At 39.8% G+C, this 22,201-nt stretch overlaps 1 protein-coding gene and 1 long non-coding RNA gene across 5 annotated transcripts in view; one reads left to right on the forward strand and one right to left on the reverse strand.

Annotated features, from left to right (window-relative positions):
• Positions 1 to 22,201, reverse strand: part of SLC20A2 (solute carrier family 20 member 2) — a 128,232-nt gene that overhangs the window by 38,299 nt on the left and 67,732 nt on the right. For 2 of the 4 annotated variants that reach the window (XM_049771828.1, XM_049771829.1), the window contains exons 2-5: positions 13,342 to 13,890; positions 8,219 to 8,359; positions 6,107 to 6,192; positions 1,908 to 2,004 (exon numbers count right to left, since the gene is read on the reverse strand). In XM_049771828.1, coding sequence (XP_049627785.1) covers positions 1,908 to 2,004; positions 6,107 to 6,192; positions 8,219 to 8,359; positions 13,342 to 13,624 — 607 coding nt within the window. In that variant the 5' untranslated portion in view covers positions 13,625 to 13,890. Of the gene's footprint in view, positions 1 to 1,907; positions 2,005 to 6,106; positions 6,193 to 8,218; positions 8,360 to 13,341; positions 13,894 to 22,201 lie in introns of all 4 variants that reach the window. The other 2 variants (XM_049771826.1, XM_049771827.1) reach the window with 2 other exon arrangements.
• Positions 1 to 22,201, forward strand: part of LOC126006498 (uncharacterized) — a 110,231-nt gene that overhangs the window by 9,818 nt on the left and 78,212 nt on the right. The gene's annotated exons all lie outside the window — the stretch shown is intronic.

Genomic DNA, 22,201 nt, shown 5'->3' on the forward strand with positions numbered 1-22,201 from the left:
ATTACCACAGGATGTTGCTGCTGGTAGTCTAGAGGTCAGTTAGGAATTACAATGTGGCAATTAGTCCCTTAGTCATTGTTTTCCATGGTTCTTCAGTTACCCATGGGCACAGGGCTGGAACAAAAGGTAAGGCCCAGATTCAACCCTTGACATCCCATAAGGTACTCTGAGCATCACCAGGAGTGATTCCTAAGTGTAGAGTCAGGAATAAGCCTGGAGCTGGCTGGTATAGCTCAATTAAAAAAAAAAATCAATTACCTGTAGACAACTGTACTCTGAAAAGATGACACAAGAAGAGATTCTGCGAGAGAGGGCCTATATTCAATCTTTTTTTTTTTATTTAAACAACTTTATTACATACATGATTGTGTTTGGGTTTCAGTCATGTAAAGAACACCACCCATCACCAGTGCAACATTTCCATGTCCCAAATCTCCCTCCTCCCCATCCAACACTTGCCTGTACTCTAGACAGGCTTTCTATTTCCCTCATACATTCTTATTATTAGAATAGTTCAAAATGTAGTTATTTCTCTAACTAAACTCATCCCTGTTTGTGGTGAGCTTCATGAGGTGAGCTGTAACTTCCAGCTCTTTTCTCTTTTGTGTCTAAAAGTTATTATTGCAAGAATGTCTTTCATTTTTCTTAAAACCCATAGATGAGTGAGACCATTCTACGTCTCTCTCTCTCTCTCTCTCTCTCTCTCTCTCTGACTTATTTCACTCAGCATAATAGATTCCATGTACATCCATGTATAGGAAAATTTCATGACTTCATCTCTCCTGACAGCTGCATAATATATATTCAATCTCATAGTATAGCATATAGCTATTCCCTTTGATTATTAATTTCTCACTGTGCCTAGTTTATAAATTAAATTTTAACACAGGTATGCATGTAATGGAAAATACATACTATATAGACTTCAGTATTACCACACTTTCAATGCCGCATGTCTTAACCATTTTGACACTGGTTTACACTATGGTTACTGAAGGGTACCATGCATATCTCTTTATCTCCTTTCAGCACCCAGTTCTTGTCCAGAGATATCAGTTCCAATTAGCGTTGTCATTCTCTACCCTAACCTGCTCTTTGTGGCAAGCTTCCAACAATGGACTGGTCTTCCTAGCTCTCAGCTCTATTGTCTCTGGGAATTATTACCATACTGTCTTTTATCCTTAAAGTAATTTTTATTTATATTATTTATATTTATTATATATTTATATTGTTATAAATAATATTACAAATACATCATATCATCAGGACACCCCACATGCCAGATACTTGCTCTACCTCTTAAACTTCACCCCCGAGCAACTATCTTTTGGCTACAATTATGCTTTTGATTTCTGCTGCTTTATTCTTTTTCATCTATACGTGATTCCTTTCTTCCTTCTTCTGGAATGGAAGAAAGTTCCTTCCTTCCTTCCTTCCTTCCTTCCTTCCTTCCTTCCTTCCTTCCTCCCTCCCTCCCTCCCTCCCTCCCTCCCTCCTCCTCCTTCCTTCCTTCCTTCCTTCCTTCCTTCCTTCCTTCCTTCCTTCCTTCCTTCCTTCCTTCCTTCCTTCCTTCTTCCCTCCCTCCCTCCCTCCTTTTTCCTTCCTTCCTTCTCCCCTCCCTCCCTACCTCTCTCCCTTCCTTCCTTCCTTCCTTCCTTCCTTCCTTCCTTCCTTCCTTCCTTCCTTCCTTCCTTCCTTCCTTCCTTCCTTCCTTCCTTCCTTCCTATGTGTTATCTCTCTGGCCCCATCTCTTGGGTATTTAAAACAAAGGAATGCATTTATTTATCTTTTTCTTACTCCATGAGTAATGCTTCTTACTACTAGCCAGCCAGTGCCATCACCATATAAATCAATTCCATTAGACCGAATACACCTTGTCTGCAGATTATGCTTTCTGGAATGCTTACCTGGAGCTCCAGTGTACATTATGGAAAAGACATTTATTGCTATTGTAGCAGCATAGAATACTGGAAGTGCCCGGAGACCATTTGGAACAGGGTCCTCCTATAGGAGAGTGGGATAAAGCATAAGGCCAGGGGTCAAGGAACTTTGCAGCTGAAACAGAACAACATAATCTTCCCAAACCCTAGTGTGGTCAACATGGTCTCTGTGTCCCTTTGTGCTGTCTGTGGCTGATCTGCAGAGGCAGGACTGGCTTGGTTGTTACACCCACACAGACACTAATTCAAAGAGCTGCTGTTGTGGCCTGAAGACAAGTCAAAGCTCAAGAGTCACATGAACTGATGTCAGATTGGAAACAGAGAAGAACTGTTACGTTAGGGCAGCTCCTGAGGATGGAAGCCCAGAGCTTGGAATCTACTTTAAAATCAGCAACATGCACTACACTAGCAAAGTCCAGGTCTGGCACTAAAAATATGCTTTCATCAAATATTTTGAGACTGAACTCTCAGAGCATTTCAAATATGAAATGACTTAAATGCCAATTATACACTGGATCTGATACCATTCTAAATATGCTTTAGCTTTATTAAAATAAACAGAGGAGGGCCCGGAGAGATAGAACAGCGGCGTTTGCCTTGCAAGCAGCCGATCCAGGACCAAAGGTGGTTGGTTCGAATCCCGGTGTCCCATATGGTCCCCCGTGCCTGCCAGGAGCTATTTCTGAGCAGACAGCCAGGAGTAACCTCTGAGCATCGCCAGGTGTGGCCCAAAAGCCAAAACAAACAAACAAACAAACAAACAGAGGAAATATCTCCAACGTGCCATGATTTCTAGAACTTTTTATATAGTTTAGTACTGAACCTAAAATGACTAAAAGTTAAAAAGAACTGTGTAGTCTTTGTCTAATAAAAATATTAAGCTACAACAGTTTTAGATGTTTGCAACAAGCTTAATATTTCTAAGTATGTACACATGCATTAGGCTAAATAATACAAGAAAATGAGAAAATTGGAGTTTTAAGCAAATACCAAAGAATTTTGAGGCCAAAATAAAATGAACTAGGAATTCTTCAATGTAGCACCAGCACATAGATGTTGCTGCAATAATGAAAAAAAAAAAAAAAAAAAAAGGACTGTTTCCTAATAACCATGTAAGACAGAAAATTAGGTTAAAAACAGAGCACAAAGAAGCAAGGATAAGTAAAGTTCATTTCAGAGATCTACTTTCACATGCAGGTATTTGGAAACCATGTGTGAAAATGGATGGCACGGGGCCGGGTAGGTGGCGCTGGAGGTAAGGTGTCTGCCTTGCAAGCGCTAGCCAAGGAAGGACCGCGGTTCGATCCCCCGGTGTCCCATATGGTCCCCCCAAGCCAGGGGCGATTTCTGAGCACATAGCCAGGAGTAACCCCTGAGCGTCAAACGGGTGTGGCCCAAAAACCAAAAACCAAAAAAAAAAAAAAAGAAAATGGATGGCACAGATACATCAAAACCCATTTACCCTTGAAGAGATTGGAGTTGACGGTGGGAAGGCATAAAATCCAGAGCAAGAGGATGTGATTCATGCTAGGGTGTCACGAATCAGGGTGGGGAGGCACAGCAGGCTTCTAATGTGTCATGTGCCATGGGAAAGACATCAGGTTGAGACACTGGGATGTGCAGATGCCTATTGCTGCTGATCCCCAAAGTTTTTTCTTGATGACAGCACTTCATAAAACATTCCCAGTGAACCTCCCAAGCCTTACTCAGAGGGCCTAGGGCCCCTGCAGTTCAATGCAAGGGCCCAAGAAGGCAATTGCTGCTAGGGCCGCGTGGTGCCCGAGACTACCAGAGCTAAGCCTAGCAATATTGGGGGAGCATGTAAGAAATGTACCCTAGGGCCCGGAGAGATAGCACAGCGGCGTTTACCTTGTAAGCAGCCGATCCAAGGACCAAAGGTGGTTGGTTCGAATCCCGGTGTCCCATATGGTCCCCCGGGCCTGCCAGGAGCTATTTCTGAGCAGACAGCCAGGAGTAACCCCTGAGCACCGCCGGGTGTGGCCCAAAAACCAAAAAAAAAAAAAAAAAAAAAAAAGAAATGTACCTTAATTCCTATACTACCTCTTGGCCCCTCAAATAAACAATCTTTTTTTTTTTTTTTTTTTTAGTTTTTGGGTCACACCCGGCGGTGCTCAGGGGTTACTCCTGGCTGTGTGCTCAGAAATAGCTCCTGGCAGGCACTGGGGACCATATGGGACACCGGGATTCGAACCAACCACCTTTGGTCCTGGATCGGCTGCCTGCAAGGCAAACGCCACTGTGCTATCGCTCCGGGCCCTCAAATAAACAATTCTTTTTTTTTTTTTTTTTTTTTTTTGGTTTTTGGGCCACACCCGTTTGATGCTCAGGGGTTACTCCTGGCTATGTGCTCAGAAATCGCCCCTGGCTTGGGGGAACCATATGGGACGCCGGGGATCGAACCGCGGTCCTTCCTTGGCTAGTGCTTGCAAGGCAGACACCTTACCTCCAGCGCCACCTACCCGGCCCCAAATAAACAATTCTTAAAAGGATAGCCATCTTGATGAATCCTGTCTTATTTCCTTCTTCCCTCCTTTCACTGCCAACTGTCAACCATCCAAGTATCCTTTATGGTTGCTGATCTCAGCAATCTTATAGACAAACATCTGATTAAAATAAAAAGTCTATATGGGCAATAGGTTCAATGCTGAGAAGTTGTGGGTATGTAAAGAGAGAGGAACGTTGGATAGGAGAGGAAATGTTTCCTAGAAAGTGACATCTAGACACTGAGCAAGAGCAGGAGTTTACCAAATAGGCTTTATGCACAGGAAATGCAAAGGAAAATGGAGGCCAGCAAGCATGCAAGGGGAGACAAACTAAGACATAAACAAATACTAGTGTGGATGGGGCCTGGGAAGAGTGGTAATGGTAAGCAGTAAAAGATGAAAATGGTGAGTTTGTATCTGTGTAAGAGAAAGCCATTCGAGAAATTGCTAGGCACTGCTGAGAAAACACAGTCACTTCTTGTTTTCACTTGGAGCTCATGCCTTCTGGTATTCAAGGGCCACTCTGACTTAATGCTCAGGGTCTGCGCCCCAGAAGTTCTCAGGCGTCCATGTGGAGCTTGAGATTAAACTCAGGCCTTCTGCAGGCAACTATATGTTCAATCTTCTGAGACTTCTCTTGAGACCTGCTGCTGTATCTTTAAGAGTTGAATTGGGGGCCGTATTGGTGGCACAAACGGTAGGATGTCTGCCTTGACGCCCTAACCTAGGACAGACCCGGTTCGATTCTCGGCATCCCATATGGTCTCCTGAGCCTGCAGGAGTGATTTCTGAGCGCAGAGCCAGGAGTAACCCGAGTGCGCTAGGTGTGACTCAAAAAACAAACAAAAAAATTAAAGGCATGTTTTATGGCTTATTCAATACTGCAACAACCTCAACAGTAAAAATAAGACTTACAATATTTCCCCCTACTGGTTTCAGTTAAGGTTTTTTTTTGGGGGGGTGGTCACACCCAGTGGTGCTCAGGGGTTCCTCCTGGCTCTGCTCTGAAATTGTTCCTGGAAGGCATGGGGGACAATATGGGATGCCGGGAATCCAACCAGGGTCCATCCTGTGTTGGCTACGTGCAAAGCAAATGCCCTACAGCTGTGCTATTGCTTGATCCCTGGTTTGAGTAAGTTTTTATTTTAACTTAATTTCTTATAAAATACATCCCAAATAAAACATATTTTCATCTTTTAAATCCTTCTCTTAAATAATTTAGGCTTGTTTTCTCATTAAAAAATAAAACAACAGAAAAAAATAAAAAATAAAAACATAAAACAACAAAATATTTGAGTAAGGAAATTCGTCTTGCTATAAAATCAACATTTTAAAATAATACCTTCTCATTCTACTCTGTTGACATTAAGGAAATAATTATTATTGCTTTTTGAGGTTTAAGTGCAATGCTAAGGACTGATGATTAATAAACTTGAGAGGTGCATAAGATACATTAGTGATAATTCTGATTTTTGGGGAAGCCCTAGGTATGTTACCTGGACTCTCTGTCTACTTCTATAATCAAGTCTGGTTCTAAGTCTCAGTTTCTAGACTCTTACAATATAAAACTGCCATTATACCACTCACTCCTTTCACTATATATTTCAATAGAGTAGAATAAAAATTAGTTCTAAAACTTAATTTTTCAAAAGTCCCACTTACCTTTTTTAAGATGAAAATCCTGATCAGTACAAACAGCACGCCAGACATAAAACCAGACAACAGTGGAGATATAAACCAAGAAGCCACTGAGTGATTCAAAACAAAATCGAATGAATATTAAATCCTAGATTATTAAGGCCATGCTTATATAATGCAACACTAAAATACAGTACAAACTGTATAAACATCCTGACATTATTACTTTAGCCTAGAATCTAACTAATCCTCCTACCTGGCAGAGCTGACCTTTATCAGATACAGCTCTCTTCAGACACAAATTATAGTCATGTCCCCAGCACACTTCCTGCATACATACAGGCCAGCACTCCAGCACAGTTTGAACATGCATTCTATGAACCCCACCAAGCCCCTTCTATTTGCTCTTATCAATTTCCATAAAATCTTAAGTCTTGTCTGAGCATTAAGTATTGTTGAAAAGATGGTGCACTTTCTGGTTTTCAGGTTTTGTTGTTGACTAGTTTCTTTGTTGTTGTTGTTGTTTTTTTTTTTTTTTTTAGCCAGATCTAGCTTAGTACTTTTGAAAAATCTGGGAGAAAAAAGTTAGATTTTTGTTTCTTTTTTGATATGGGGTCTACCAAGCAGAGCTCTGGTTGCCCAGGGGTCATTATTGGCAATATTTGGTCTGGCTATGAGTAGTGGAAGGTTCAATGTTTGGACCTGGTGGTATATGGAGGTTACACTGTGCAATGACTGTTGGGCCATGCAGTGTCAAAGATGGAACTCAGGGCCTCCCACATACTAGATATGTGCTCTGGCCTTTGCATTATCTTTCTAGTCCTTGACATTTGTTCCCCCCCCCAAAAAAAAAGGGGGGCCAAGTCTTGTGCTTATTCAGCAGCTCACTGGTGCTGGGGCTAGGTTTCATGTTGTGTCAGGGATTCCAATTCAGGTCCTCCATATGCTAGACATGTGCTTCACCACTTGAACTACCTCTTTCTCTTACCCTGCTACTTTTTAAAAAATCGCCTAGTCTAGCAGTTCCCAACTCTGGCTGTTCACTCAAACCATTCTAAAATTTTCAAAACTAGCTATGCTCTGGTGCCTAGAATCCTGATAGCAAAGTTTTGGACTAGAGTCCTTGAGTTGAGAATGACTGCTTTAGAAGACTGAGCTTAAAAGCCAATTTCCTGGTTACCTATGTCTCTGCTTGGAAAATTAAGAGTCCATTTATACAGAGCTTCTGAGATCACTGGACTTGAGGAGTCACCCAAATCCTGGGGTTGAGTCTTTTCCACATTGGGTGGGCTAACTGGATTTCCTTTTCAGGGGGCCATACCCAGCGATGCTCAGCAGTTACTTTTGGCAGGCTCTAGAGACCATCTAGGGTGCTGAGGATGAAAGCCATATGCAAGGCAAATGCCCTACCTGTTCTAGCCCTAAAATAGATTCCTCTTTATAAAAAAAATAGCACCAGGCAGAAAGGTATCAGTCCTTTCCATAATTATCAACTGAAACTGAAATAACTGAAGGAATTTTCCTTACTGGGTCTAATTTTTCTTTGATCTACAGACTAATTTCAGTCAGATAATTTCTTTTCCACTTGGGGACAACAAATAGTTATTTATATTAAAAGTTAGATGACATTTTGAAAGGAGTTCCTGGAGTTAGGTGGAGATAAAAAAAGAGGCAGAACTAAATATCTAAGCTAAAGTCAATAACAACAGAATTAAGAGACTCAAGCTCTGACAATCTAAACTTTAAATGGGCCTATTACATTGGCAGACTGAGGGCAAAAGGTGGTTATTGGGAGACACTCTGGGAACATGATGAAAGGAGGTTGAAACTAGTGGTGGGAGGCCCTGATTCATTGTATAACTGAAACCCAACCATGAAGGTCTTTGTAAATCACAATGATTTCAATAAAATTAAATGAAAATTAAGAAATTCACATAGTAATAAATATAGACTATGAATAAAGACATAATAGTATATGATCTTTATTAACAGGCTCTTATGGGAGAATGCATTACTCATATACATCTTTTAAACCTTGATCTACGAAGGAAGGATACTGTAATAGTAGTTGTAAATAAAATTTGCTGTAGGAAATGTAAATTTTCCTTTTTATAGGTAAAATAAAATAGCAATTACCAATCTTGACAAGTTCCATCCACTGCACACCTTTGGTACCGATAGCAACAAGTGAGAATCCAATAGTGGAACCAACAATGCAGTGAGTTCCTGAGATTGGAAGTCTCAGAAAGGATGCAATCAGCTGCCAAACAGCCGAACCTAAAGGTTGAAAGAGGGAAAAAAAAAAAAACCCTCAGATACAGAGTATCTCAAGTAGCCACCTAAGGAAGAAATACAAAGTACTGATCTCATAACAACATTGGACTGAGTTTATTATTCCATGAACTGTTTCTTTATCAAGAGCTAAAGTCCCAATTAAAAAAAATCAGTTCACTTCTACACAGGAGTGGTGATGATTTATTTAAAGAAAAGTATTTATTCAGGAGAAAGACCTGATGCCTGTTTTTTTTTTTTAATGGCCTTAGGGAGGTGTGCTGAAGATAATGTTCTTATTGTAGCTTAGACCAAGAGATCAAAGACTGATGAACCCAAAGAAACAAGAAAGGATACATATTAGAAAAGATTAGCTATGCTTTGTATTCACAAAATGATAAGGCCAGGACACTGGTCATGTGATATCAGTCTGAACAAGAGAGTGTGAAGTCATGTTGCTTTCTGGTTTCTCTTTCATGTGTGAAGTGATCTTTAACTCCAAGTTGGGCATCAGTACTCAGCCCCTCTTCAGAAGCTGAGTCTTTCTTTGTTCCCTCAAGCCTTCTAATTCATAGTGCAATAAGAATCCCTTAGTTTTGGCCTTAAGTCCTTTTCAGTCAACTTTTCCATTCTTTTCCAGGATTAACGTTTTTTCTAGGCTACACCTTACTGCAGACATTTTCATAAGCAGATCAAATTTTGCAGCATTAACGCATCAGCTAGGAGAGATCACTTCCAGAAATTGTTAAAATGCTCACATAGAACTGTAAGGGAACGAAGGGTTTGACTGAGAAGCAGGTGTACATTATTAATCTCAAATGTTAATTCTTGGAATCTGGTTGCCTGGCAATGCAAAACCCTTAAACTAGACTTCTGGAATTTTCCTGAAGACTATGAGTTACAGAGGAGGTCACTGAAGGCCTCAGAGGCCCCCAATGTGTGGAATCATGCTGACAGGTGCTCCCCGTGCCCTGCACAAGCTGACCTTTGGGCTGTGACCATGTGTCAATCCCTGTGATGTGTGTTGGCAGAAGAAAAGGCCAGTCTTGTGCTGCCAAATCAGTGTCAAGCTCCATGGCAGCACCTGGGCTCCCCCAGGGACAATTCCTGACGCCTTCACAACTATGTCCTGAGCTCCTCAGGGAATATGTTGTTTTAAAAATAAAGGCAGAGTTTAGAGCAGATTTCATGGCTAAGAAAAACAAATGTGATGATTTCTATTCTTGCCAAAGTGAAAAAAAAATAATTGTATGATGCTCCAAGGATGGCATAAACTCACCCAAGTGCATTCAGACCAAGAGATTATCCTTCCTGAAAGCTGCTATCCTTTCCCTGGGCTTTATAGCACATGTCCTAGAGCAGGAGGGTTTATAATGAAAGGTGGGAAGTCTGCCTGAGGTAAGGAAGAAAGCAGGCCAGTGAGGAGGGATAAAAAAGCAAGGAGGGGGAAATGAAACACCTGTTTACTTCACCACTGACAGGTGAAAGGCCCCTCAGAAATCTCTGGGAACAAACAGGAGTACATTAATATGAAGATAACTGTAGAGATAAAATATCTTTCACCTGAGGTAATGGCACCCTATAAAGAGAAAACGAAGTAAGCATAGGATAAGGCTGTAAGACAAACCTAGGTAAATTGGGGGGAAAGATGGTGTCTCTGAAGTAACAGGTTTTTAGGAAGGTGTTGAATGGCCAGGAGGCAGCTGGCATGTAAGTAAAAACAGGCCACAGTATGGCATCCAGGGAGCAGAGGGGTCTGTGCATTTCTGAGTGTTGAAGTTCAAGAAGGTGGCTTATTTCAACTACTGAGGGTCTATCCATGAGAAAATGCTAAATTTCAAATTCTCAGATTTTTTTAACCATTAGTTTCATATTAAGTACAGTAACTAATGCTATAGGACTGAGCTAGAGTCCCCCAAAATAAGTTTCAGTAAGTTTAACTGGCACCAACAATCTTTTATACACAAACAGAGTCAGTGTCAGTTGTTACCACATTCTATCAGAAAGCACAGAGGCCCATGAGCTTGGGGAGAATTTTCTAAAGAAAAGCGGAAGACAGGATAAAAGGATGGGGGCAGGGAGAGAGAAGAAACGGATACAGAGTTTAGAAGAAGAGAACTGGGAGAGTCCTGGCATCTGAACAGAATCAGCTTTGATTTCTGCCAATAATAATTACCCTAACTTCTTACATTTACAGAGCTCATAGGTTGCAAGTTACCAGTTTTAAAAATCTAGGTAACTCACATAAATTTTCAACAAAACAGGCTTTGAGGTTCATCTAGGTATACACTAAAAAGAAAAAAAAAACAACAAAGTAAACTAACTCAAGTTATTCAAGCAAAACTCAAATTGCCTTGGTTAATCCAGTGCTTCTCAAATAGTGGGGCGCGACCCGGGGGGGGGGGGGGGGCTCGAGGCTCCGTAAAGGGGGGCGTGTTTGACCTTGCAAACACTGTCATAACAAGCTAAGCCCCGTGTTTATGTCTCTGTATGTCTCTGGAGCTGAGAGTTGCTGTGTCCTGCTTCAAACCCCACTTCGAAAAGCTAGGCATTGCAAAACGTGCTCATTGTAGCCATTAACCCAGACATCACCTCTGATTAAAAAATCGGCTCAAATTATTTTATATATTTTTGTTTTGCAATTTAAAGTTTTTTTTTAAATAAAGATACTATTTACAGTCGTTTTACAGTTGCGTGGGGGGGCGCAAAAATGTTTTCTTCTTCCTAGGGGGACATGACAGAAAATAATTGAGAAGCACTGGGTTAATCTAAATTCTAGTTAAGATAAGTATTCATCATTCTTCAGTTAAATGCCAAAGGCCAGGGATGGGAAAATTTAAAAACCGGACAAGGTACAATCTGTACGAAGAATTGGTGATGACCAGGTGTCTACTGAAGACCCCAGTGCTGGCTCATATCTTTTTTATAAGTGTGTCTAAAAATTCTTATCGAGTGGAAGAAGAAACTCCTGTTAAAATTAAATTTTATTAGTACTATTATTCTTTTCTTCCCTAGTTTACACATATCCTGTCTGGGGGAAAAAAATTCTGAATTTCACCTTAATGTGGTCATCATTTATATAAGTTTACCAAAGGGAAATCTGAAAAGTAACTAATTTTCTAAAGAAAATTTCAGCTATGTCTATGATGAGAAATACATTTCCAATGAGAAAAAGTAAAAGTCTTTCATCTTTTTTTTGTTTTGTTTTGTTTTGTTTTTGGGTCACACCCGGCAGCGCTCAGGGATTACTCCTAGCTCTATGCTCAGAAATTGCTCCTAGCAGGCTCGGGGGACCATATGGATGCTGAGACTCGAACTACCAATCTTCTGCATGCAACGCAAACACCTTACCTCCATGCTATCTCTCCAGCCCCATCTCTTAAACACAAAATACTATGTGACAATTCCTGAGTATATATTGTGTAGTTATATTTGATTCTATGATATATCATCTGCTGTTGATCAGATTCCTCAACAGCTTCTAAAAATACTTTTTTTGGGGAGGGGCGGTCGTACCCAGCAGTGCTCAGGGGTTACTCCTGGCTCTACGCTAAGAAATTGCTCTTGGCAGGTTCAGGGCACCATATGGGATGCTGGGATTTAAACCACTGTCCTTCTGCATGCAAGGTAAAGGCCTTACCTCCATACTATCTCTCGGTCCCTTAAACTTCTTGCAACAGAAAAAAGATGGTATATTTAAAATTTGTCCAATAATCTCCACATTCTGGGTATTTAAGAAAGACAAATGAGGGACCAGAGTAACCCCTGACCCCCAAACAAAAACAAACCAAGAAACATAAATGACAAAAATAGAGACCTGTATTCTTGGTTACTAGCATATTAACCTCATACTGCAAGACTCCCTACAAAAGATGTCCTGTTGAGATAATAAGGTGGTAGACTCCACTCTAACCCTCTTCTTTCTAACTAAATACCCATATAGATCAGCTATCTGCTGATCTCTCTCCCTAGAGGCAAGAAGAGTCCGGTCAGCCACACCGAAGGCATTTCTGCCTCAAACTTCCTGTTCAGATGTAGTAGGGGTATTGAGTGAAGTATGCCCCATAGTTCTTTAGTCTATGGCCCACTGGGGCAGGAGAGGAATCCTGTTCTTCCACCAATGCTTTGGCATATTAACATAGTTCATGGTCCTCAACAATTCTCTTTCATCTGGACAACTGGAGACTACCAATGAAAGGTCATAGTGTAAATAGATGACACACAAATGATCTGTTGGCTGGAAAACAAAACAAACATTCCAAATAGAGCTCCTAGAGGTAGAATCAAAAAATCAAAAGAAAAGCTTACAAATAACATAGAGGTCTAGAATTTCTTGAAACACAAGCACTCAAGAGGCATTTTAACTGCTTTAAGGGGAGAATACAAAAAGCTTAATAAATAAATTTTGCCTCTTGGCATCTAAGTGTTCTAAACACTATATTTTAACTGATAAAAAGTATAAGTAAACCTCTAAGAAAATATCATAAACTTTTTAAATACATTTTTTACTTAGACATATTATTTCCTCAATAATTTTGAAATAACAAAGAACTTTATAGAAAGTCCTCACTTAGCCCAAATCTATAATAACAATTAAATTTGCTAAAATTTGAGACTATAAATATTTAAATTGTTTTTAGTTTAGGGTTTGTTTTTTTTCTTCTGACCACATCCAGTTGTACTCAGGGGCTACTCTGTGCTCAGGAGCTATTCCTAGCAGGGTTCACAGGAGCTGGGATCTAAACAAGTGTCCTACTTGCTTATCTCTCTGGCCCCAAATGTTTGATTATAAACACCAAAAAATATATCATAAACCAATTAATATGCACAAGTAAAATCAAGATATAATCCTAACAAATCCATTTAACTGTAAAACAATAGTTTTTAAAAAGCTCAAGGAAATTTTACATTCATAACTATGACAAAAAATATAGAAAGTAAGCCAGAGAACATAAAAAACAATGCACATAAAAGACAATGCAACTTACCAACCATTGCACTAACTTCCCCAGCCATTAGTGTTTCTACAGTGTCGTTGTATAGGTTCACATCAATGATACCTTTTCGAATGGTTTCTCCTACTTTGGCTCCCAATAACACAGAGCCAGTGGTTTCAAATATTGAAGCCAAAATGCATGCTTGTCTCAAAGTCACCACACCAGAGCCCACAGCAGTACCAAATGAATTTGCAACATCATTTGCTCCCACAGAAAATGCCAAGATAAAAGCTATGATAAAGCCCAAAATGACCATCCACAAATAATTATCCATGGTGTTTTGGAAAGTGGGCTCCAGGAATTCTTCTTTTGTAGAAATATTTTAAATAAACAAAGCTTGAGGTTCTAAACGTCGTAAGGCGGAGAGTTCTTGTAAACAGTAAATTTGATCTGGAAAGTGCTGGACAATGTTAGAGCCTGAACAAACTGCTAAATGCTGGTTTTTAAACTACTGTCTATACAGTTCATTTGGCTGTGTTCAGTCAGTGGTGAATCACATTCCATATTTTTCCTCCCAATCTGGAAAAGCTGTGCTGTCTCCTCCTGTAACAGAAAGAAAACAAAAGAAATCAATTACCCTAAGTAACTTTTTTTTTTTTTACATTTAATCCAAAAGGATATATGCACACCGATATTCATCTCAGTACTCAGTAAACAGCCAGGAATTGAAATCAACCTAGATGTCCAATATTATATGAGTGGATCATGAAAATGTGATACATCTTTATATAGTGGAATACAACACAGTAGAATACTACATAGCTGTAATAAGTGATGCAATTATGTAATTTGCTGCAACATGGATGGAACTGGAAGATAATATGCTAAATGAAGTAAACCAGAAGAAGTATAAATACAGAACATCACTTATATGTGTTATTTAGATTAATTGCATGAAGAAATGCAAAGTCTTAAATGAAGGTTGTCTGAGAACACTCTAGGCCCCAGAGTATAGTGAGGAGATGGAAAGAATTTGAACAGAGGAGGAAAAGACAAATATGAAATATCAGAGGACAGGGGCCAAGTGGTCTCAGGTACATTGGTGGTGATAAGAAAGCACAGAACTAAATATCCAAACCCAGAATCAACAATAAAGAAATCATGAAACCCAAGCTTTAACAACCGAAATTAAAAACATGCTTATTATGATGGCAGCTGATGGGGGCCATAGTATGCACTCTGGGAACATTGGTGGAGGGAGGTTGACACTAGTGGTAGGATTTGCCCTGAAAAAATGTATGTCTAAAATCCAACTATGAATAATTTTTTTTATGAATAACTTTTTAAGTCACAATGGTTTAAATAAAAAATTAAAATAAATATATGTTTTAAGCTTACAAATGAAATCTAATTTTGGCATGTGGCATAAAGCAACTCAAGGACTTATGTAATTTGGCTAACATAACCCTACCCCGAAGCTGATTTCTGGAATCTCAGCAACTGAAACAGTCTTATACTTACTAGTAGAAAGCTTTCATAGGATATGTTTTTCAGTAATTTGAGAAAATGTAAGTGGTTGTTATTTTCAGAAAGAATAAAAAAATACCCCTCAGAAGAGCAAAAGATAAAGTAATAAGTTCACTTATAGGAGTATTGTTTATCAAATGTGAGGCACGAGCAATGTCTACTCCTCTACCTACAGAGCATAGGAGGATATTATATATGTATCTGAAAGCAGATTCTAAGTTTGGATAGAAAGTGACTCATCCAGACTGGCAAACCTCAAAAAGAACAAGAACAAAGACTGGAATGATAGCACAGCAGGTAGGGTGTTTACCTTGCAGGAGACTGACACAGGTTTGATGCCCAGTATCTCACATGATCCCCAATCCTGCCAGGTATAATTTCTGAGCACAGAGCCAGGAATAACTCCTAAGTGCTGCTGGGTGTGCTACCCAAAACCAAAGCAAGCAAGCAAATAATAACGACAATTTAATAAACAAGAACTGTGTTGGAATGAATGCTGGTGGGAATGCCGATTGGTCCAACCTTTTTGGAAAACAATATGGATATTCCTCAAGAAACTAGAACTTGATCTTCCATATGACCCAGAAATTCCACTCCTGGATATATACCCCAGGTGCCCAAAAACACACTGTAGAAAGGTCCTTTTCATTCCTGTGTCATCACAGCATTATTCACAATCGCCAGAATCTGAAAACAGCCCAAGTACTCAAGCAGATGAGTGGGTAAGGAGACAGTGGTACAGCTACAAAATACTATGCAGTTGTTAGGAAAAATGAAGTTAAGAAATTTGCTTATACCTGGATGGATAGGGAGAGTTTCATGCTGAACAAAATGAGTCAGAGAAAAAGGGAAGACAGAATAACTGCGCTTATTTGTGGAATATAAAAAAAGATAGCAGTGGTAATAATATCCAGAGATAATAGAAACAAGGGCCAGGAGGACTAGTCTATGGTAGGAAGACTGCCAAAGAAAGTGGGGGACTACAGTAAGGGCAGAGAAGAAGCCACTACGACAATGATAGATGGAAATTATTACTCTGGACAAGAATTGGATGCTGAAAAGAGATAAAGTGATATGCATGATAACCCTTCAGTGACAATATTGCAAACCACAGTGTCTAAAAGAAAAAAAGGACGAAGAGAGAGAAAGAGATGAGAGAGAAGAAAAATGTCTGCTACAGAGGAGGCAGGGGAGAGGGTGAGTGGGAAACTGGGGACATTTGTAGCATGAAAGGTCCACTGGTGAAGTGTGTTGTACATTGTATGACTGAAACTCAATCATGAACAACTTTGCAACTGTGACAAAAACCAACTGTATTATGAACAACCATGTAAACCAAAGTGTTTAAATAAAGTGATTTTTAAAAATTAAAAAAAAAAAAGGAAAGTGATCCATCGAGGGGCCAAAGCAATAGTACAGTGGTCAACCTGGGCTTGATCTTCAGCGTATGGTCCCTCAAGCTCAACAGGAATGACCCCTGGTGAGTACAGAGCCAGAAGTAAGTCCTGGGTACCTACTGGATGTGACCCAAAAATAACAAACAAACTAAAAAGAAAGTGACTCAACCAGACGGTAAAAAAGATGGGCACTGAGGGCATCACTGAAGAACTGGAGGAGGCTGGAAGTAGGGCATCTTAGTATCAGATCATCTTCGAATTCTACAACTTCACATCTCACTCAGAAGGAAGGCTTGAAGTCTCATAAAAACAAGACTTAAGGTCCTCTCTTTTCCTCCAGGCTTCCTACAATTCTTTGAAAACAACAATCAACTCAGAACCTTTCTAACGGTGGAGCCATCTGCCAGGAAAAATCTCCCTGTCAGCTGTACAACTCTCTCTTCACTCTATTTAAGTCTATGCTCAAATGTCAGGACCTTCCATGGCCTTATGTAAAAGGCGTTGTTACACACACACACTTTGATTTGACTTTTTGTGCTTGGCGGTAGAAAGAGGTATAAGATCATTTTTTCTGCATGTAGCTGACCAGTTTTTCCAAACACCACTTGTTGAAAAAGCTTCCCTTGCTCTACTTCCTATGTTTTGCTTCTTTGTTGAAGATTAACTGGTCATATACATTAGTTTTTTTTGTTTTGTTTTGTTTTGTTTTTTGTTTTTGTTTTTGGATCACACCCAGCAGTGCTCAGGAGTTACTCCTGGCTCCATGCTCAGAAATTGCTCCTGGCAGGCACGGGGGGGGGGGGGGGGTATGGGATGCTGGGATTTGAACGGATGACCTTCTACATGAAAGGCCTTACCTCCATGCTATCTCTCCGGCCCCACATTGGTTTGTTTTAAGATATTAAGCCCTATTCCACTGATCTGAGGGTCTGTCTTTTTTTCTAGTACCATGTTGTTTTAATGGTTTTATAGTACAGTTTGAAGTTTGGGAAGTGATTTATCTTATATTTCACAAGGACTGCTTTAGCTATTTGGAGGAGGGAGTTATAGTTCCATATGGATTTCAAGAGCATTTCATCTATTTCTTTGAAAAATACCATGGGTGGGGCCGGAGAGATAGCATGGAGGTAAGGCATTTGCCTTTTATGCAGGACGATGGTTCGAATTCCGGCATCCCATATGGTCCCCTGTGTCTGCCAGGGGTGATTTCTGAGCATGGAGCCAAGAATAACCCCTGAGCGTTGCCGGGTGTGACCCAAAAACCAAAAAGAAAAATACCATGGGTATCCCTATAAGGACTGCACTGAATCTATACAACACTTTGGAGAATGTTGTCATTTTGATTATATTTAATCCTTCCAATTCATGAGCAAGGGATGTTTCTATTTCCTCACGTCTTCTTTTATTTCTTGAAGTACTGTTTTGTAGTTTTTTTGGTATCAGTCTTTAAACCTCTTTATTTAAATTGCTTTTGAGGTACTTGATTTTCTGAGGCACAATTGTGAATGGAATTTTTTAATATCTCTTCTCTTTCACTATTTGTATTTAGGAAAACCATATTATTTTTCATATTAATTAGGTTCTTGCCACTTTACTGTAAAATGTATTGTTTTTAGAACATTTTTGGTAGAATTTTTAGGATTTTCTAAATATAGTAGCATGACATCTGCAAAAATGAGAGCTTGACTTCTTCATTTTCTGTCTAGATGACTTTAATATATTTTTCTTGTCTAATTGCTTAGGTAAATACTTCCAATATGATTTTGCACAGGAGTCTCAAGAGTGGACCACCTTGTCTCCTGCCTGATCTTAGAGAGAAGGCTTTTTTTCCCCATTGAGTGTAATGCTTGCTGTGGGTTTGTGGTAAATGGCTTTGACAGTGTAGAGGAAAGTTCCTTCAATTTCCATTTTGTTGTGAGCTTTTATCATGAATGGGTTTTGGATCTTATCAAATGTTTTCTTATTGATATGATATGATTTCTATTTTTCTGTTACTGATATGTATATTATGTTGACTGATTGATTTACAAATGTTATACCATGCTTGCATGTCTGGGATGAATCCCATTTGGTCATGATGTGTGATCTTTTTGATGTGTTAGATCCTATTTGCTAGTTTGTTTATCAGGAATACTGAACTACAATTGTCATTATTTTGGTGGTATCTTTTCTATTTATATCTCAGTGAGGTTTGCTTCATAAATGATGCTCAGGAGTGTTTCTGTTTATTTCCTGGAAGAGCCTAAAAATGACCAGCAGCAAGTCTTCTGAATAGGTTTGAAAGAACTCACTAGTGATCCATCTGGGCCTAGCGTTTGGTTTTGGGAAGCCATTGATTATCATTCCAATTTCTTTGAAAGTTAAAGATCTGTTCAGGTATTCCATATCTTCATTCAGTTTTTGGAGGTTAGAGGAGTTTAAGAACTTAGTAACCACTGGACCAACAAAGGGGAAACTCAGAAGGATTTTAATCAGGAATCTTGATAGAACCATATTACTCATAAAGAGATGGCTCTGGCAGCCATGAAATGGGTAGAAGGAAAAATTAGTGTAGAGAAATTAGTGTAGTGTAATTTCGATATCTCAGAGTGTTTGTGGTATCAAATGAGGTGTCCTGACCAGAAGAATTGCTGCTGAAGCAAGGAAGTGACTGAATGAGGTGTTTCAGTGGCTAAAATTACTAAAACTTGGGAAGGATGTTATGTGGAAGCTGAGGGTAGACAGCTGATGGGTTCCCCCCACCCTTCCTATTTTCAGTTTGTGTCTGTTCTTTTTTTTTTTTTTTTTTGGTTTTTGGGTCACACCCGGCGGTGCTCAGGGGTTACTTCTGGCTATCTGCTCAGAAATAGCTCCTGGCAGGCACGGGGGACCATATGGGACACCGGGATTCGAACCAACCACCTTAGGTCCTGGATTGGCTGCTTGCAAGGCAAACACCGCTGTGCTATCTCTCCGGCCCCCATGTTCTTTTTTTTTTTAGGTGGTAGGACAGCCTACATCATACACAGAGAATAGTTGAAGGAGCACAGAAAAAAATACTAATGCAAGTATGTCCCTCCTCCAGTTTTTTTGGAAGAGGATTTCATGGTCTAAAAGCTTTGGTCCCATTTCAGACCAAGCATAACACTCCCACATATATAATACAAGATAACTACTTTCACAATCATGTTTACATTCCTCTTCTACTTTCCATTCATATTCTCAGGTAACTTAAGCCCAATTAAGCAGTAGGTTAAACAGAAAGAAGTGTCTCTTTGACACTAAATGACACTGAACTTGGAATATATCAATATACTATTGATTTCTGTTTTTTACAAATAACTTCCTATTTCTCTTTACCCATTAATTTTTTATTAAGTACAAGAAAAGTAAAACAAAGCATGTAAATAACTAGACAATCTATTACATGGAAAACAAATCTAGTGCTGCTGATACCAAGCCACTGACAGGGTAGAAGATCACAGTGCATAAGGCCAATATACTAATTTATTAAGAATACAGAAAGTGTAAGTTCAGAGTAAGTGATATCTGACCACATATACCATATTGGAGTACTGGTTGTTTGAGGGTTGGTTTTTGATAGTGGTGATTAAGTCACTGAGTAAATTGTACATTTATTCTAAATGCTAACTACCTGAGAAGGATTAGATTCAGGGCAAGGGAATGTTACACTTGCTTCAAGTGTGAGACCTTGGATTCCATCCTTGACAACCCCCCCCCCCCGCCAAAAAGAAAAAGATTAGATCTCTATCTCACATCCAAATGGAATGACAAATGAATATACAAATTGAAACCTAAAGACAACAAGAAAATACATAGGCAAAAATTTGCTATTGGAATAGGGAAGCTATAATATGACATTAAAGACCATTAATGAAAAGGAACTGACACATCTGAGTTAACAGAAATCATGTAGCTGGGAGACAGAGGTCTGACAAGAAGCATCAATGAAAATGCCTGTTCTCTTTCCTCAGGAATTATTCTCAGCAAGGGAGAGTGTTATGTAGATTTTCCAGAGCATGCCTTGTTTCTCAGTCTCCTTTAAGACTTTCACAGGGAAGGGGTAATGTAGGGAATGAGACACAGTGTCATGGGGAAGAGAGTCTTGTGAATTTTGGGGGTGGTGGAGTGAGGTAACTGTGTACACCAAGGACATAAATGTCAACACCTGACCTTAACTATACTAAATAGTTGAACTTAAAAAGCAATGAAAATTTTGAAGAAAGATTAGAACAAACTTTGCTTGTTCTCCTTCCCCATAAGTCTCTTATATGGCTGGACTTCAAAGATTGATGGCTATATGATATTCTTCAATTTTCTTTTTCTTTTTTTTTTGGTTTTTGGGTCATACCCGGCAGCGCTCAGAGGTCACTCCTGGCTCCATGCTCAGAAATCACTCCTGGCAGGCACGGTGGACCATATGGGATGCTGGGATTCGAACCAATGACCTTCTGCATGAAAGGTAAACACCTTCCCTCCATGCTATCTCTCTGGCCCCTCTTCAATTTTCTTTTATTTATTGATTGATTGGTTTTTGGCAATACCCAGTGGCTCTCAGGAGTTACTCTTAGCTCTGCACTCAGAAATCGCCCCTGGCCGGCTGGGGGACCATATGGGATGCCAGGAATTGAACTGGGTCCCTCCAGGGTTGGCCACATGCAAAGAAAATTCCCTACCACTGTGCTATCTCTCTGGCCCCTTCAATTTTCAAAGTCACCAAACTTTTGAATTTGAGGAAGAGAGATCAAAGAGTGTTTTGAATTAATGTAAGATGGAGGAAATAATTTCAGTTACATGCTAACAAGATCTCATTTCCTTTCTTTTTTACTTGCAATGCTTCGTGAACAAGCTTCTAGGTGTTCAGTCCAACCGCTACTACTTTTGTTCCCAGATCCCTTAACCAGCTCTCCTACATTTAGCATTTACCTAGAAGGTATGCAAACAGGACTCTTGAGTAAAGTTTCTATGGATTCTCTTTCTCTACTTTCTTCTATAAGTTTTTGCTTCAAGTTTACCTAATAATTTTTTTTATCCATACTAGAAATCTGACCACTTAGGAAACAATTAAAAATTAGAACCACAGAAGGTAGGGCATTTGCTTTGCACACAGCCAACCAGGTTTGATTCCCAGCACCCATAGAGTCAAGTAATTCTGAATGCAGAACCAGGAGTAACCCCTGGGTGCCATCAGGTGTGGGCCCCCAAAACAAAACAAACAAAAAATAATTGAAAATATTTTCAGGGGCTGGAGTAATAACATGCAGGTAAGGCCTTTGCCTTGCATGCAGAAGGACAGTGGTTCGAATCCTGGCATCCCTTATGGTCCCCTGAGCCTGCCAGGAGTGATTTCTGAGTGTAGAACCAGGAGCAACCCGAGTGCTGCCTGGTATGACCCCCCCCCCAAAAAAAAAAACCCCAAAACCAAAACAAACAAAAAATATTTTCAGAATATTTTCAGGCAAATTTGTACACTGTTTAAATACAGGGATATTCTCAAGTGGTAGCAGTTAACAGACATTTATGCAAAAAATTAGTATGGGTAGAAAGTCCCTGCTCTAGAATGTTGTCAGGGTCACATCCAAGATGACCCTTGACCTCCTGGGCACACAATCAGCTTGGTCTGGCCCAGCTTGCCCCAAAACACTTTCTCACATCCTGTCACCTCCTCTATTGGTTCTATTTATTGAGCTCTCTGTACAGCCAGGTTATAGTTCAATCTGAAGTTCTGACTCTTTCAGGGCACCTGATCTATGTCAACCTCTTTTCTGTTGTATGTTCTGGGCTATGAGCAGCTGTCCCATGAGATTTCATGGTCTGTTCTTTCCCAAATCAGAGAACTTGGAGGACCCCAGTATTCTGAAGTAAGTTTCCAAACCTTTCCCTACAGCCACATTCAGTCTCTGAAAATGTATAAACTACTTTATTGGAAGCTCTGACTGAATCTTAAACTCTGACACTTAAATAGAAATATGAAGACACTGATCCTT

This window comes from Suncus etruscus, chromosome 4 (assembly GCF_024139225.1).
Source record: "Suncus etruscus isolate mSunEtr1 chromosome 4, mSunEtr1.pri.cur, whole genome shotgun sequence".
In the NCBI taxonomy this organism is placed as follows: domain Eukaryota; kingdom Metazoa; phylum Chordata; class Mammalia; order Eulipotyphla; family Soricidae; genus Suncus; species Suncus etruscus.